General features: G+C 32.4%; 1 protein-coding gene across 1 annotated transcript; it reads right to left on the bottom strand.

The window, feature by feature from the left end:
* Positions 1 to 9,810: 9,810 nt before the first annotated feature.
* LOC134696510 (uncharacterized) lies at positions 9,811 to 15,354 on the bottom strand. Its single transcript, XM_063558345.1, has 4 exons — positions 15,157 to 15,354; positions 12,965 to 13,082; positions 12,289 to 12,369; positions 9,811 to 9,997 (listed from the first exon to the last, which is right to left on the bottom strand). The coding sequence occupies exons 1-4, from the start codon at positions 15,175 to 15,177 to the stop codon at positions 9,852 to 9,854; spliced, it is 366 nt and encodes a 121-aa protein (XP_063414415.1). The 5' UTR covers positions 15,178 to 15,354; the 3' UTR covers positions 9,811 to 9,851.
* Between the last annotated feature and the right edge of the window lie 3,920 nt (positions 15,355 to 19,274).

Raw genomic sequence — 19,274 nt, 5'->3', positions numbered from 1 at the left:
CATCGTTTGTCTGATTTTCTTTTTTATTTAGCCATGATGTTGTCAGTTTATTTTCGACTTTTGGGTTTAAATGTCCCTCTAGTACTTTCGCCTAAATTTCTATTGTAAATAAAACAATTATAGTTAAATTTCAAATACTGTGTAATTATATTAATCTAAATGTAAATCCCATACTAATTACGTTTACATAGAAGTTTGATTAACAAACAAAGATTAGATATAAGGCTTGTGATGAGTTAATTATGAATCCATGAAAGTGTTGATCTGTGTACAGACACCGTTAAAAATGTCCCTAATCAGTTGCGTAGAGTTCTGCGAATGTCACTTTGATTTTGTTCTTGTTAAGCAATATGATCTGGTCAACAATTTCAGACGAAAGACTGTTTGACTTTTTATTTTTCGTTACAAGTAGTGCACTTGAAAACATTTCCTCGAAAGGAAAGGACGTTGTTGGTACTGTTATAACAAATAGAAGTCTCAGGATAAACATATGTATACTCTTAATTGATTTTAATTAGTATTACAAATTTGATATTTCAACAGAGCTTTTGAAATGTGAAGAGAACACATCCCAAGAAGTATAACAGGCAAACGAGTATCCGAGTTCTAATATTGTACTCGAGTACTCGAGTACTCGTTGCCATCCCTTCATTAAACTAATTGTAAACATGTTTACTGTACACGGCGTTTGGTGTGATCACGGCCTTAGATATAAATGTTGACATTATATTCTTTAACATGTTCTTTCTATTATTTACTTGCTGTCTTAGAAGAAGTTTTAAAATTAATTATTCCAAATAACACCCTTTAATCTAAATTGACATTTATCGTGTTGATACAATTACCTTGAAGTACGAACATCAGTATACATATACTCACATTTTGTTTGTAAAAACTCGTCGGAAGTGATGTGTTCATATGAATAAACTAGTCCTTACATCTGTGGATTTAAATCGACAAGTCATATTAACTGCACTATTGATTTGGCATGCGTATTTGTTTTCGTGACTATGGAAACAATCCATGTGTGTGTATAAACATGGTGGCATTATCTTTATAGGTTGTTCCATAGTCTCCATTTTCTGTTGCTGTAACTGGGGTAAACAAAAAGCCCATACACATAATACCATTATCTTTATTCAACATGATTTAGAGAAATTAGGCAAGATTTTATATTACTTAAATATCATTTATATTATAAAAACAAATCTAAATTTAATTTAAAGACCACACGAAGGAATTTACCTCAAGTGGTAACGAATATGCCGTGACAAATCACAATATAATTACTTGTAGAAGACTCAACCCTATTTTGGTGCAGTTGATTATTCTTTAGAATAAAAAAAATAGTTTACACGCAATATTTGTCATTTAAGTAGTCTTACATATGATTTAATTTAATACCACTGTTGTATGATATATCATAATCAAAATATTCACATTAAATTTGAATATATTGAATAACCCTATATTTACATTTCTAGATTTAAATTAACAAGTTACCTGCAGGGTTATAGCATATTTTACCCTTCCGGAGCACATGAGATCACCCCTAGTTTTTTGTGGGGTTCGTGTTGTTTATTCTTTAGTTTTCTATGTTGTGTCGTGTGTACTATTGTTTTTTCTGTTTTTCTTTTTCATTTTTAGCCTTGGCATTGTCAGTTTGTTTTAGATTTATGAGTTCGACTGTCCCTTTGGTATCTTTCGTCCCTCTTTTACAGAACATTGTATAGATATACTAAAGTATTGAATTTCCTTCTCGTTAAACACACAGGAGTGTGTATTACAACAATAAAACCAATACACTAACTTATATACGGTGTATTTTCAATAAATATATCATAAATACACAAAACACGTTTCCTCTCCTAGACTCGACAAGGATTTACTCTTGTGGTGCAATACCACCAAATCATAATACTCTTATCCATTTGCATACGAAAAGGTGTCGAAAAAAATCATCCCTTGAATTTGACAGTTTAAGTAAATGAATCCCTCATTCCATTGGATTAAAACAACTGTGGTTTTATAATTATATGATTATTTGGAAAAATGTATATGATGGTGTTGGTTATCTACCTTTACAAAAACAAAATCAGTTTCTTAAAAACATCGACAGACCAATAACATGTACTGGTCAGAAAGGACATGTTGGATAGAATTCATCATGTTCATAGAAAATAAATACCATAGTCAAGGGACGACAGGTATAAAACAATTAGATTTACAAACCCAATAGATATAATTCCGGAGGAAGAAGGAAGAATTAATCATAAACATTCTCAACCCGGGATTAAATGATAAATGATATTCTAATTTTAACATTACATTTTAAAATCTTAAAATGACATTATGACATTAGTAGTCTCCCTTGTATTTGTTAACGTCATACTATTGTTAACGTCAATCAATTGTTTGATTTATATACAAGTCACATTACCTGAAGATCTGCGGAAGCAGTGAAAGTACTAGTAAAAAAGTCACATTAAATTTGTTCTCATCTATACACCTGGTTTAGTTATCTGTGCATAAGTTTTATTCACACTTATAAAGTATATGTCATTCAAAAGAGAGACAAAAGATACCAAAGGGACAGTCAAACTCCTAATTTAAAATAAACTGACAACGCCATGGCTAAAAATGAAAAAGACAGACAAACAAAAGAACACATGACACAACAGACCCTCATTGTCAAGTTCTAGATGTAAGTCAAGATATGAGGCAGACTTAAATGTATCTATAGTATCCTTTATGATTAGTTCGATGGGAAAGATGCGTTCCACATAGTCACAAAATTTTGAATTATTTAGTGAAAGAACATCATCTTATAGCGGAGAGTATAGTTAAAGGATATTGCTAACTACTTATCTTTCTCCCTAAGAATTTCCTGCATGAAGTCAGCCTCATTTCTATAAAGAAACAAGTGTGCAAGTCGAGGGGCACAGTTTTTCCCATTGGAATGCCGACAGTCTGTTGCACAACACGTCCTCCGAACGTTACACATATGTTGTCAATTAAGAAATCAAGCATCTTGATGATATCAGTTAAAAGATCTTTTGAATTTTTAAGTATCCACATCTGATTCACGCCACCTCTAGAATATGCAGTTTCACAATAACTTTAAATGATCATTACATAGAATCAAGTTAAAATTTCTTGAACAACTTTTTTACCAGTGATGAAAGTCATTTTGATGATTTGCATTTTTTTTTTAAGAAACTGATTTAAAAGATGTCTAGATTACCAGAGGCGGATTATGCATAGGGTTCGAAAGAGAAACATTGATCGTCCGAAAAAAAGGGGGTTTAAAACCCCAGACCCCCCCCCCCCTCCCCCTCTCTGAATCCGCCACTAATTACCCCATACATCATGTAGGCAACAAACGAAGAAAAAAAATTGAGATGGTTAGGATGTTTAAGTCATGCATTTATAAGTAACTCGTTGATTGACCAGTAACAACTGTTTCTCTGAACGTCCAGTCAATTCGGGAAGACATTTTCGAAAGAATTATGTGTTTGGCTATTATGATGCTTTGAGTCTTTATAAGAGGTTCAGGGATTAACAATTCAACTAAAAAAAAGGAGTTTTTTTTCCATAAAAAAATATTCTGATTCTAAAATTGATGAAAACATATTCTGTTCAATAAGGGAAAACATTCTGAATCCAGAGTTTGACCATACCTCATAATGTTGAATTTTGAACAAAATTATTTGATTGATAGCTTTAAAAAATAAGTAAAAATATTCGTGCTATACGCGAAAAAAAATTATTCTTTGTCTAACATAAAAACCATAATCCCATTCCTGCATGTAGTTTAAATGCTAATGAAACTACTTAAAAGTTGTGTTTATATAATAAAACAATTTATATATTGAGTTTAAACAATGAATTCCGTAAAACATCTACATAAATTATTCTTATAAATATCAATTTTATTTAAAAAAAAAACGTTTCTTCTTTAAATATGCATGGCAAAATGCATGTTCTAATTAACTGTTTTGTGTACACTGAACCACACGAATTCTGCATTAAATATCGACTGCATGTAGACAAAACATGATTTACACTACAAGTCAAAATTGAGTTTTATCAATGGAAACGTAATTATGTTTAGTTTAAGTGTGAATTACACTAACAAAAACACAGAGTTTAGGTCAAGAGAACTCAGCCTTACACAGCATTATACTAAAACATCCTTCACTCGTTTATTGAAACAAAATAGTTATAAAGCCTAACAGTTATACAAATTACAAAATTACAAAATGTTTAGCCAAATACAACTTAGGAAATCAAGTCCGGGATAAAAAAAAAAAAACTTAGTTTTTCGAAAAATCAAAAGTTTTGTATACACTAAATTTAAAAAACGATCAAATAATTGATATTTATAGTGCTGACTACTGGGATGGTGATACCCTCGTGGACGAAATATTCTTCAGCAGTGGCATCAACTCAATAATGTAAAAAGTTATTAAAAGTAGCCAGGATTATAATTTAATACGTAAGACGCTCGTTTTGTCATCACAATGTCGTATGACCATACACGTTAGGAGCACGCAAGAGGAACGCTAAGCAATTGTTAGACACGCGTTGCATAAGTTTAAAGTACGTCGAAATGCAAAGGTAGACGTTTGGGAAACGATTTAATTCCAGGAAATTTTAACATTCTTAACAAATTTCTTCTAGCTCTAGCGTTTGTCAAGAGTATACATGTTCTCTCCAAGCACGTAATACATACGTTATAAAAGTATTGAAAAACGACCGGGATAAGACATGTTAAGAGAACGTTGTATACGCCTCAAACGAGTTCGACTTTTACTTGGACGTATGCGGATAGTGTTTGTAACATACGCCTGGCGTATTTAAGTGCTCCGTGAACGTGTAAAACGCACCAAAAAATGTATCCAAATCGTATTCTTCAATTCAACGTTTCATCCCCGAGGGTATAACCAGCCCAGAAGTCAACATTTCGGTGTTGACATGAATATCAATCCTGTGGTAATTTTTATAAATTTCCTGTTTACAAAACTTTGCATTCTTCGAAAAACTATTTTTTTTATTCCATGCATAGATTACTTAAGCCGTATTTGGCACAACTTTTTTTTTTTATCCTGAATGCTCATATGCCATTGGAAATTTAGCGGGTAATCATTATCTGTATCTTTTTCACATATTTTACATTGCCACCTTATTTGATTAAATACATTATGAAAAAAATAACAAGAATTCTATCAAACTTTGAAATATGTCAAAGAGACAACAACCCTACCAAAAAATAAAACAGCCGAAGGTCACCACCAGGTCTTCAATGTAACGAGAACTTCCCGCACCCGGAGGCTTCCTCTAGCTGGTCCCATAACAAATATATACTGGATCAGTGATAATGAATGCATATAAAATATACTTGTTTATACTTTGTTATTCTCGTGGTGTTTTGTCTGAAGCTTGGTCCGTTTCTGTGTGTGTTGCGATTCGGTGTTGTGTCGTTGTTCTCCTCTTATATTTAATGCGTTTCCCTCGGTTTTAGTTTGTTACCCCGATTTTGTTTTTTGTCCATGGATTTATGAGTTTTGAACAGCGGTATACTACTGTTGCCTTTATTTAGCCAATTCTTTTGAAAACATACACTTACCTAATTTGCACACATATAAATAATTACAAATATCTCCTGCATTTCCATCTACACTGGAACAAGTTCCAATTGAGGGTAAACCTACTAATTGCCATCATAGATATTTGAGGTATTATACCAAGTCGATTAGGATTTTTAATCGGAATGTAAGAAATTTAGTTTCAGAAACCGGTACATATTCTTTTTCCATACAGTGTAATCAAACTAGAGGCTCTCAAGTGCCTTTGTCGCTAAAATGAGTCTACTTGAGTTTTTGAAATCATACTTGAATAATCATTGAGGGCAAATTGGTAAAATATTGCATTCAATTTTTGTGGTTTTATCGGAGGGTCCTATCGTAAACTAAGTCCCCTGCTGGCAGCCATCTTTCATGATGGATCGGCCACAAAGAACAACACTTGGTTGGCATATCATGAGAAACATTCACACTATGTTCGGTTTCATTCCATTCAGTGTTTCTCTTTAAGAAGACTTTTTTATGTATTTCCCATAGGGTCCTATGACTACAGTTCAACATATTCACAAATGAAATTTAAATAGATTATGGTCCTTGCTGGTGATGTCATCTACTTGACACAATAAAAAAAGGGGCGAAAGATACTTTACACAATTAACGTGGTAAATCAATAGACCCGGATTACGTAAAGTAACACACTTTGTTTTACTATATGAGCATTTGATTTTGACATCTTCTTATTATACTTACACATAGTGAGTAAAATTAATTGCATGAAACTGCTTTTTTTTAATTAGTTTATCTTGTTTAGTATTAAAATACAATAAAAGACATTTGTTATGATATAACAACTAGGAGGGCCGTACCTTATGAAGAGTTCAAAAGTATTTAAAGTAAACGTGTTGATTGCCCAGACCATGTGCGTACGGTCGGACAATATGAGTATATACCAATATGGTCCAAATACTCATATAGTCCGGAACATATGCATTTCCCGGAGGGTCCTATGTTATCATGTTTGCAGCCATCTTTGAGATTGGATCGGCTTTAAAGTATCAACACTGTATAAGAACCTCATAAGGAACATGCATGCTATTTTTGGCTTCATTCCATTCATTGGTTCTCTCAAAGAACACTTTTGTATGCATTTTTCATAGGGTCCTATGTTAATTTCAGTCCATCGCTGGTGGCCATCTTGACTAATGGATTGGCTACAAAGTAACAACACTTGGTCAACACCTCATAAGGAACATTAATGTCTTGTTTGGTTCTATTCTATTCAGTGGTTCCCTATAAAAGATTGTAGAAATATGTAGAAAAATAACGACGACGACGACGATGGACGACGTACGCCAAGTGGTGAGAATAGTTCACTTGGCCCTTCTAGCCAGGTAATCTTAAAATACACTGCAATAAATCAACGACACTTGAATATCAAGTTGTTTTATTTTGTATAACAAGCAGGTAACAACATTGATATTGCTAGGACGCTGACGTCGAATGCGGCACTGTGGCCTAAATAGTAATTTTAAAGCTTCTCTTGAAATGAGCGGACAAAAGTGTAAATATAAACGCGTTTTATACTGTTATCGTTTCGCATCGTTTTTAAAACTGTATTTTTTTTTAGTAAAACAGTCGATTGCAAGATAAACTTACATATTGTCATAACAGATATTAAAGGTACTATATTACCAAGTCGATTATGCTTTTACCCGGATAAGGACATAAGCACCATTTTTTTTCTTTTTTCATACAATTTGAAAAAACTATATGATTTCAACAGCCTGTGTCGTTCATCTGATTCTACTTTTGTTTTTGAAATCATATCACAAGGTAAAAATCAAAACAGATTCTTAAATACTGATTGAGGTCAAATTAGTTTAATATTGCATTCAATATTGTGGTTCTCAACAATGAAGAAATGTGTAAAGGTCCTATGTTAAACTAAGTCCCTCGCTGTCAGCAATCTTTGATGATGAATCAGCTACAAAGTAACAACACTTGGCCAGCATGTTATGTATGGTTTCATTCCTTCCGTGGTACCCTTATTTCCCATTGGGTCCTTTGGTAAACTGAGTTCCCCGCTGGTGGCCATCTAGGATGATGGATCGGCTGCAAATTAACAACACTTGGTCAACATCACATAAGAAACATGCGTGCTATGTTTGGTTTCATTCCATTCAGTGGTTTATTTAAAGACGACTTTGTATGTATTTTCCTTGGGGTTCTATGTGAAACAATGTCCCTCACTGGAGGCCATCTTGGATGATGGATCGGCTACAAAGTAACAACACTTGACCAGCACCTCATAAGGAACAGTCATGCCATGTTTAGTTCAATTCCATTCTGTGGTTCTCTATAAGAAGTTCAAAATGTAAAATGTAAAACAACGATGACGACGGACGACGGACGACGGACGACGGTCGCCAAGTGATAAAAATAAATCACCTGAGCTAAAAGAATACTGCAATTAAACAACAACACTTGAATATTAAGTTGTTTTAATTTTGATAACAAGCAAGTAACGACATCGATATTGATAAGATGCTGACGTCGAAGACGGCACCGAGGCCTTAATAGTTATTTGACCCGTTTAACCCCGCCGCATTTTTGCGCCTGTCCAAAGTCAGGAGCCTCTGGCCTTTGTTAGTCTTGTATTATTTTAATTTTAGTTTCTTGTGTACAATTTGGAAATTAGTATGGCGTTCATTATCACTAAACTAGTATATATTTGTTTAGGGGCAAGCTGAAGGACGCCTCTGGGTGCGGGAATTTCTCGCTACATTGAAGACCTGTTGGTGACCTTCTGCTGTTGGTTTTTTATTTGGTCGGGTTGTTGTCTCTTTGACACATTCCCCATTTCCATTCTCAATTTTATTTGAAATCTTCTAAAATAAGAGGATACGAATGTGAATATCGACGCTTTTATTCTGTGATTGTTTCGGTTCCGCTATAAAACTGCATTGTGTAGTAAAATAGTCGATTGCTAGATAAACTTAGTTAATTAGGAAATTTTTAATGAAAAAACTTGTATGCAATTGAATCTTCAATATGAAACTGCCGAAAAACGTCAAAACTAAAATTTTAAATAGCTGAATATGTCAAAATGTAATAACATAATTAGTTCTGTATGAAACGGGATACATGGTCAGAATTATTTATTTTTTATCTGAATTTTAAATAAATTAATCAAAACAACAGTTATAAAAATACATTTTCCATATATAACATTGCAAGGCAACCGAATTATACGTGGCTAGCAACTCTACAACCGGAAGAGGTTGTAGAACATTGATTAGAGGAGGTGCAGTGTGTATATCTTCTAAACCGAAAACTAATACACAACACAAAACATACTGCACTCTACAAAGGGTCAAAGACAAGTATTAATTAAGCTTTCTATCCAGACTGTGTAAACTCAGTTAATGCTATCAAAATTGTTTCTTTAAAATACCTTTCTCAAACGCAGATAAGTCATATATGAAATAACAAGAAATCGCGTTTTTTTGGCAACTTTTTGTTTTTCATTTTTTATTTGCATTTTTTAGGGGGGATTGAACCCTAACGACTGTAAGTGTTATTATTGGATCTATGATATTAAATCTTAACATTATAAAAGATCATTTTTAAAAGCATCTTATCAAATACATTGATGCTAAAATATCGAGCAGACGTCTTGGTCTTAATGTGTTTTTTATTGCCAAGGAAGGTCTTACACTTGTTCTACCTAACATGGTGACAATTTGTTACATTTATGAACATAAAATCGACATTTATTTTTTTCTGTACATTTCATTTCCATGCTTTCCAATGCCTGTTGAAGCTTACAAACTTATAAAATTATAAAAAGATAAAGGTATAATGCAAAAGGTTGATTATATTCCTCTGCATAGTTTTTCAATACGTAAACTGTTAAAACAATTTTTTTTGAATTTCTGTTATCAGTTGTGTTTGATCGTGCTATAAACATTTACTTTTCTCTGATGTAAATATGACAATGACAAACCGATGTAAATAAGGACAACAGTACAATGTAGAATACCACGGTTCAAAAGTCAAAAATCGACCTAGAGAAAAGCACAAGTATATTGGAGATAAAAACTTGTTTTAGAAACGAAGATAGCAACGCAAAAGCGCAGATTTTAAAATATCAACTGATGATAGAATATTTCGCATCATTACTACTGCGTAATACTAATACTGCTATAAGATCCATTTAAATGTCTACAGTATTTTGTATTTTATTGTGTTACGATATGACACATTTTATACAGGAAGACAAGATATTGGAGGCCCATTTGATTGTGCCAAACAGTTTGCATAGTTCAGTTCTTCTTGCTGTACCCAGGCGGAATCATAACATTTCTTCGGCAGACAGCATACTCCAGACAATGGCCGGTAACATGTTAAACCTGTCAAAAAATTGTTGACTTAGAGTTGTCTGTATTATGCAAATATTCTAGTCATGAAAAATGAATTACCACAGAGCATGGAATTTTTATGAAAATAAATGACGAGAAAGGTTGTGTATGACGAAACTAGTTTTAAATGATAATTAGGTTTGTATTTTGACCATTGTTTATTCATCATATTGGCTCATTGGCACTGATACTACATCTCCCTTTGATACAGACAACACTGAAAAAAATCTATAGATCCATAATCTCAGAGGCGGATCCAAGAAACTATAGATCCATAATCTCAGAGGCGGATCCAAGAAACTATAGATCCATAATCTCAGAGGCGGATCCAAGGGAGTCAATGATAACAAAGATTTACCCCAATTCTTATAATAGGATTCTTATATAATGATCATGCAACGTTTACAAAAGCACAATGAACTCGACACATTTTGGTTGAACGAACTGTACAGTAAGAGAAAACTTATTCAACGTATAGGTATTTATTATTGTTGAAGATATTTATACGCAAAAGTTTATAGACGAAACGATAGTAAGCATTGTTTATTTGAAATTGCAATGTCTGTGCGTTTTGCATTTAGCAGTTTTATCAATGTGCTTTACAATAACTAAAACTTACAACAACTTAATAATCGAATGAGTTACCTAAGTGCACATTGACATATTTATATATGTAGGATTTTTAAGTGCGATGGTACTCCTAAGTGCGATTGTAACGCTAAAAGAGGGAATTAAGATACCAGACAAACTCATAAACCGAAAATAAACAACGTCATGGCTAAACATGAAAATGAAAAATTGACAAACAATAATACATGTAAACATGACACAACATAAAAAAACAAAAGAATAAACAACACGAACCCCACTAAAAACTTGGGGTGCTCTCAGGTGCTCCGGAATGGTAAGCAGATCCTGCTTCACAAATGGCACCGGTCGTGTTGCTTATAATATGACAAATCCGGTAAATAGTCTTTATTTTGTAGGTCATGAAAGAAAAGGATATTGAAGTTACGACCCAAGGAACATATCCGATATCATTTGTGAAATGGTTATTCAAAACGGTCAACCATATCGTGATTGCGTCTGTAAAATTAACGATGGGATGATTTAAACTTTACCACTTGGAACTCTTGGTTAAATAGCTTTTTTTTTAGCAGCAACCCTCTAACTAGAAAATCATGATAGGAAATACAAGCACGGGAATATCGTATCAATTGGAAAATATATAACCCTTATACAGGTGCTCCTAAAATGTTGCTACTTATAAATGGAAAGTTCACAATTGGAAAGCTAAAATCATCTCTTTTGTCGTAAAGCTTTGTTTTGTTGTTGTTTTAAAGTGTGATTGTCTCCGCTAAAGTACGACGGTGTTCTACGCTAAAGTGCGATGTTTGTTTGTACGCTTATGTACGATGGGGTCTCATTCTAAATTGCGATGGTTGTTTGTACGCTAAAGTACAATTGTGTTTCCCATTAAAGTGCGATGGTTGTTTGTACGATGAAGTACGAGCCAAAATGTTACAGAACAAAGGGGAACATGCAAAACAAAGAAACTCAAGCTGGGTGTTCTGGTAGAGTTGATCCAGCTCATATAACCCCTGGTGATTGAAACACATTGGCTGGGATGTTTACATGCTGATAATTGGTGTGGCTTGTCGCTCATTTAGCCTATATATAATGTGAACTCATATCCTTACAGTCGTAAAAAAAGTACATAATGCGTTCTTTTCGGAATAAATAAGATTTAATTGTACATGACTTCAAGCTTGAATTATAATACGAGAAAATGCGAAAGTCACAAAGCTTTCTTCTTTAACGTATCGAGTACAAATACATTTTATATTTTCCTATACTGCTCACACTATGTTTTAGCCGTCAATGTATAAAAAAAACATCTTTATTTTACTATAGATTTCATTGTACTTAAGCGTCCCCATCGCATGATATACTTCTACATATATATGCACAAATAAGTGTTGTATGAAGTATGATTGAAGACCTACGAAATGTGTTAACTTATCAAAGATATTATTTTGTTTCTTTTTTTTTTATTCTTCCTTCAATAATTCCGTTCACAAGTTAAAACAGCAGGTCAATCTCAAATCAATTTTAAAATCAATGAAAAACATAATAATCTTTTGGATTACTCGAACGGCTTTTTCAACTCTAGATTTTTTTAAACAATATGTTTGCGTGTATAATGTGCATCAGCATATATGAAAGTTTTGAATGCATGAAAGATAATGTTTTAGCCAATTATTTTGAAAATATACACTAACCTGATTTGCACCCACATAAACCATAACAAATATCCCCTGCATCTCCTTGTAAACCGGAACAAGTTCCACTTGAAGGTAAATCTACAGATTGTCATAGTAGATATGTTATACTAGGTACTGTACAAGGTCGATTGCTCGGAAATTAATAAGTTTATATGATAAGTTCCTGTTTCAGAGCGAATACTAGAACTTGTTCTCATACTTTGTATTAAATCTACCGTCGACTCTTTTGTGTTAAGTTTTATTTCTAATAACAAGCGATAAAGTAGTGACACCGATAGTGCTAAGACGCAGACTTCGAAGATGGCACTGTGGCCTAAATAGTAATTTGAATGCTTTTGTTGAAAGAGAAGCGGGAAATAATGTAAATATAAACGATTGCAATACAATTAACGTTCTAGTTCGGCCGTATTTGTGTAGTTTAACAGTCAATTGCAAGATAAACTTTGTTACTTGTATGCAATTGAAACATCAATATAAAGATGATCTGTGAGAAATATTATATTGCTGTACAATAAAACTTCTTATTGTTCTCTTCAAATTCATATTAGCTAAATATTCCATTAAATGTTCGTTATCAAATTTTTGTTATAAAAAATTTAAAGGACCTTATAGGCATGTAACGTTTCTTTTTTTTGCCTAGTATATGTACACGTGTTGTCTATATATAACATACCAAAGCCACCAGAGTCTATTCTACAGCAGGGAGCGGCTGTGGTACATTGACTGGAGGAGGTACATTGTGTATTTCTTCTTATCCGAAAACTAGTACACAACACAAAACATAATGCACTCTACAATTCAAAAATAACTTGCACTTACTGTTCAGACTAATAGAAAACAAATCATGTGACTGTTCATTTCAATGTCCCTTTATAATACAAAAATCCATGTATGTATTTTGAAATTGTATCCCGAGTCTTATAAATAAGAACATATCGGTTTTCAAAAACCGTCAAGTACAGCACTTATTTTTTGTCAAAAAAGTAAAAATATTGACACAATTCATGATGCAATTGTAGTTTGAACGGTACGAGGGACCCCTTTACAAAACTTAAAAAGTTGATCAAGAAGCTTTGTACCTGATGAAAATTACCCTTACTGAAATTAACATGTATTGTGCCTGACAGCACTTGCAATGTGTAAACGGTTTGAAAACGGTACCAAACTCCTAAACTGTAGGACCAAATAGAAAACCGTACGGTGACCTATAGTTGTTAATATTCGTGTCATTTTGGTCTTTTGTGGATATTTGTCTCATAGGCAATCATACCACATCTTCTTTTTTAAATGTTTATGAATATGAAACTTTAGAATGAAAACTTTAATTTAGAAAAAAGTTACTTCATGTCATGCTCTATGTTCGTATTTACATGTGTAGGAATTATAATTTACACTCAGTGTATAATATCGAAGGAGATATTTCGATTTTAATAGGACAAATATCGTATTTATATAAGTCGAAGCGTGCAACAATGCCATATAAAACTTTTGGCTGTTCCTGTTTCCATCCCATGAAGTATGTTCATTACATTGACACATTTAATTTTGAAATCTAATACAACGGTAAACTATCTGATATTTGAATACATATACTTTATAATATTATGTAAGCAGCTTATAACTTTTTTTTTAATTAGGATACAATGAATATAACAAGATTATCAACAAAAAGTTTATGAGCATGTTTCAAACATATTGTCTTGCTAATTATAATATGGCTCTGATTACAAAGCGTTAAAAGGACGTGATATTGGACTTTGTATTATAATTGATTATTGTGATTATAAAGCGAAAATAGAAATGTAGAGCTGCTAATTCTTAGATCTGCATGTATGAAGTGAAAAAGATGGATAACAGAAGACCTTTTTTTAATTTATATAGATCGGACAATCGAATAATTACCCAATTAAACCAGTACCTTAAAATCATAGAGACCTGGTTGAGCCAATTTTTTTGTGGCAATGTTTGTTATATTATGAAGCGAATTTGATGCCATTGCTGGTGGAGATTCATTTTCCCTAAGGGTATCACCTTCCGAGTAGTCAGCACTTCTGTCTTGATTTGATTTATCATTGATATGTTCATAATTATAGATTAACTGTTAACAAAAATTAGATTTTTTTAAAACTAAGGCCTTTCTACCTCAGGAAGAGATTACCTTAGCTGTATTTGGCAAGGCTTTTAGAAAATTTTGGTCCTCAATGAATGCACTTCAACTTTGTACTTCGTAACATAATTTGCCTTTTAAACATTTTTAAATCAAGCGTCACTGATGAGTCTTTTGTAGACGAAACGCGCGCCTGGCGTTAATATAAAATTTTATTCCTTGTATCTTTAATGAGTATATTTAATTAAAATTTTATAGATGCAAATTGTGTTCATATTTTTTGCTATTTCTTTTTCTTACTTGTCTTAAAGTGGCTTACACATGCATTGAAACACTGTATTAATACAAAAAAAAATGATAGTGTTCCATCCGTCAGTTATATGATTATTTTCCTAATGAATTTAACAAAGCACGTAGCTGACAACGCAAGTCTATTCTCAACTCTTCTTTTTCAAATATAAACGACTTCTTCCTTCTTATATTGGTTCAAATCATTTGCAGCAGTGTGTGTGGTTTTGTTACAATGAAAGTTCCTACTGTCATTCAATGGTGTTAAAAATGTACATAGAAAAATATCAACTGTTGCGAAGGAAGATGGTACTTGCAATATCAATACAAAATATAACTGACGTTTTTTAAATTGTATGCGTAATTAATTTGTAGTCAGTCACTTTAAAAAAAATAGTTGCAATCGACAAAAAATATCCAGTTATATTAAAAGACACTAAAAATATATACGACAATAATAGTATTCTCACCAGTATGATTAAATTCTTCATTTTTTCCGAGTTATATCCTAATATCTAACTGCTACAGTATATACTGGTATTCAAATGTCAACGTACTCCAGAGGTGTCAGACACTGTACAAAAGTCTCCTGACTACTTTTCTTATTAAGCGACCATATGTTTGGGTGACAGTTGTTAGTTATTTACACAGTATACTGTGATTAATTTGATGTAGGTTTTGCATTTAATTATGTACATGTATGTATTACATATTACATAATTTTTCCACGTTTCAATCAGTACTTTTTAGCCATAATTTGTTCAAATGATGTATGCATGAAATGGCTTCTTGTTCATTCCAAATATACCCGATCGCAAGTGAGGAGAATTTAACCCAATGATCAGAAACTGAGTTGATACGTGGTTTCTCTTATTAACAAGTGGAGCATGCTTTCAGTTGAATCATCAATTGACAATTTATAGTCCAAGGTCAAGCCTGTTTTTTTATCTTAGAGACAACATGTGCCTTCGGACAAGCAAGCTTGCATGAAACCACCAATAAAGTTTACTCGTTCTGTATAATACAAGCTAAATATCTTGCATTTATTATTTAATGCACGTCCTATGTATTGTACTGAACGCCTGATTTAGAGCAATACGACAGTACCACATGTATTGCTTACCCTTTAGTTTTCTTTCCGTTTTTGTGCTTTGTCTCTTCAAAGTTTTTGTTTTTGGCATGACATTGTCAGTTTCTTTTAACTCATGAGATTGAATATCACTAACTTAAAGGTATATTTCTAATCTTTTTTTCCGGGTTCCAAGTATACGAAAACAACACGGTACACATATGTCAAATAAACCAGTAAAATACCATAGACTATATCATGCATATGTTAACTTTAATGTTAAAGTCATTGTCCTGAACGGGATAAACATATTTCCCCAGATACAAGACAGTTTTGAACAAATTATAACTCATTGTGTTATTACATAGTAAACAAGCCATTAATTATATTTTTGCTTTTTCCATATCTTGTTTATATTGTGACACCACTTGAATTAAAACTAGGTTAACCGATATGTTTTGTTATTTCATAGTACTTAATTATATTTAATAAAAATAGTACTTAATTATATTTAATAAAAATATGGTGATTGATACAAATAGTACTTAATTATATTTAATAAAAATATGGTGATTGATACAAACGTTGAGTATAGAACTCAGGTTGACATCGTGGAAGAATACTGGTCTCTTGCTTAAATGTTTCACTATGATTCAAATGGTCTTTCTGGTCTCCATGAATTTAGAAGTCAAAGAACAATTAAAGAAACAAAATATAATCACCAAATATTAGAAATGTGATGTGAAAAGACAACCATCATATGTTCAAACTATACATTGACCGGCGAAAATAATACAACAGGAGTAAAGCGCGAACATAATTATATAATTCTTAAATGATTTGCATATAAGAAATACGTTGATATGATTGTTCGACATGACTTCTGGTAGTTGTTCCTGACGTTATTCATTTTTCGATAGACGACTTTCTTTTCGTAACCAATGTAAATAAAAAAGAGACGATATAACACATTTCGGCTCGACGTTAACCCATTTTATTTCACTTCACGGTAACCTTTTAATTAAATGATTGATACAAAACGTTCATTTGAATAATAATAATTTTTGTAGTTTTTTTGTTATCAGGGAGCAAAATTAATGGAGCTCACATAATCGCGTTAACCAACAAATATATTCATGCGGCAGGCCAATTTTATTGATATAATTGTGATTATCACTATAATCGCTCATGATCACAAAACACTACTAACAATGGTGAGTTTAATATTGGTACTTACATCTATAAACCACTGGTATAAACAAGATATGAAACCAGCCAAAATAAAATTAATGTCTATGTAACAACACAATGAGTAATTTTTTTTTTAAAACTGTCTTGTATCTATTATAAATTTGTTTATCCCGTTTAAGACAAATGGTCCATTTACATCGATAATGTATTTTTAAACTTACTGGTTTATTTGACATATATGTTCTGGTTTGTTCTCGTATACTTGGAATTTGAAAAAGCGAAACGAAAGGATATTCGAACTCATAAGTTGAAAAAATTAAATAAACTGACAATACAACGGCAAAAAAAACAAAAATGATGAAAGATTAAGGCCAAAAGCACAACAAATAAACAGAAGATTGAGCTTCACGAACCACACCAAAAATTGAGGGTGATGTAAGTTGAGTTGGAAAAGAACGCAAATCTTATTCCACCTGTGGAACACGTCGTGTTGTTCTAAATCCGGCAATCGGTTACATTTTAGTTTACGCCTGTTAGTCACAAATCTAGGATTATGGTTTAAGTCACAAATATAATTTCACTTTTACAAGCCTTTTTAGAGATTAAACGTTTTAATAAGGAGATGCGGTATGATTGTTATGCAACACCTATCCATCAAAGTGAAGTGGGTGTAAGCAATTATTGGTAACCGTACGGCTTTCAACAAAGAAAAAAACCCATACCGTATTATCGGCTATTCAAGGCCAAACTAATGATAATAATTATTTTTGGTGTGTTTACAAACCCCCTAAGATAAAATACGTGCGTTTGATTTTTTTTAAATTTTGTTAACCGTATTGATTTTCCTTCTTTCCTCACTACAATTCCCCACAATCACTTGAGAAAAAGTTTACATATTAAATGACCTAGTCGTTTGAACCATCTCATTGCAAAATTATTTGCTCTTATTCAATAAAACATTTTTCTGTAACGAAAAGGGAAAGTCTGCCTTTTACACTTACTGGAAAAGGGATTATATAGATTGAAGCTTTATATTTTGTACTGGACAACCTATATGTACTTGTCGTCGATAAAGTGTCTAGACAGGTATTAAGTATTCATATGGGCACTATTTTAAACTGTGCTCATTGAGTAAAAGATTTATTCCTGTGTTGCTTTGGAACTCCGTTTGTGACCAAACAGGCACATCTTTTTTTTCTATAGTTGGTTGATACATTCACCAATACCTATCGGTACCTTTATGATATTTTTCGTTAAATGAATCAGAGTTCTTTACATATACTATCGATATTCACCCAAAGGAGATGACTTTTAACAAATCTTACATTAACACCAGTAGTCTTAATTACGACATTTCTTTGTTGAAACATGTTGATCTAGTCATCAGCAAATATAACTATATTTGTATTCTTTTCAAACACATTCACGTACATTCTTAGACATAGATATTACTATTATATCTGTATATTAAATTATATCTATGTATTAAAAGGTTTCCTCAAAAGACAATCACTGTTACAATCAAAACCAAGGAGTAAACAAAGACTCACAAAACCAAAGAACATTTACATCAACAGTTATAAATAATAATTAAGAAACAACACGAACTCCACTAAAAACCGGGATCAAACCAGCTACTGTCTATCGATACATTTATTTTGGCATTGCACGAGTTTGGATAAACAGTAGCTTCTAATAACTGCGAGTACTCTGAAATCATCGTCTCACTATTATTATCCACCTTTGATAAGTGGTATGACGATATGTTTTAACTTCCGTTCTCTACTATGAACAATTTTTTTTTTTTTTTTTGTAATATATTATTTTGTACTTTATTGTATACATTATTACACAATATTTGTTTTTACCTATGTCCGTTATCTCTAGTAGTAAGTTGTCCTATGTTACTCTGACCCACATTGTCAAAGCTTGTGAAATCTACGACTGTCTGTTCACTGAAGATTTTGCACATGCATATACATACATTCCCTGTACGTTTACATCAAATATGTACAGCATGATAAAAGATATAATTCATTACATACCACTTTTATCTCGATTTGTATATCGGACTGAGAAAGCCCAAAAGCATCGATATCAACCCAGTGCTGCCCACATAGAAATGAATTATGCCTTTTTATAAATGCCCTATTGCTGTGCTGTCTGTTTATCTGTTGGAACCAGTAACTAATGTTAAAAGCTAACGACAAAATCCGCAAATTAACAGTGCAACAATTCTATGTAAAGCCTCAGAAAAGTTAAAAGAAATATTTTGTGAAACTCATGTAAAAAGTATAAAAAAAGGCAAAAAATACCAAATGGAGATTA

This window comes from Mytilus trossulus, chromosome 14 (assembly GCF_036588685.1).
Source record: "Mytilus trossulus isolate FHL-02 chromosome 14, PNRI_Mtr1.1.1.hap1, whole genome shotgun sequence".
In the NCBI taxonomy this organism is placed as follows: Eukaryota; Metazoa; Mollusca; class Bivalvia; order Mytilida; family Mytilidae; genus Mytilus; species Mytilus trossulus.
This window is presented reverse-complemented; position numbering and strand designations above follow the sequence as displayed.

Coding starts and splice junctions, on each gene's coding strand:
- LOC134696510 (XM_063558345.1), bottom strand. CDS start 15,177: ATGAAGAATTTAATCATACTG. Junction 12,370..12,964: donor AATAGACTCTGGTGGCTTTG/GTATGTTATATA, acceptor GACAATCTGTAG/ATTTACCTTCAAGTGGAACT. Junction 9,998..12,288: donor TTTATGTGGGTGCAAATCAG/GTTAGTGTATAT, acceptor ATTTTTTGACAG/GTTTAACATGTTACCGGCCA.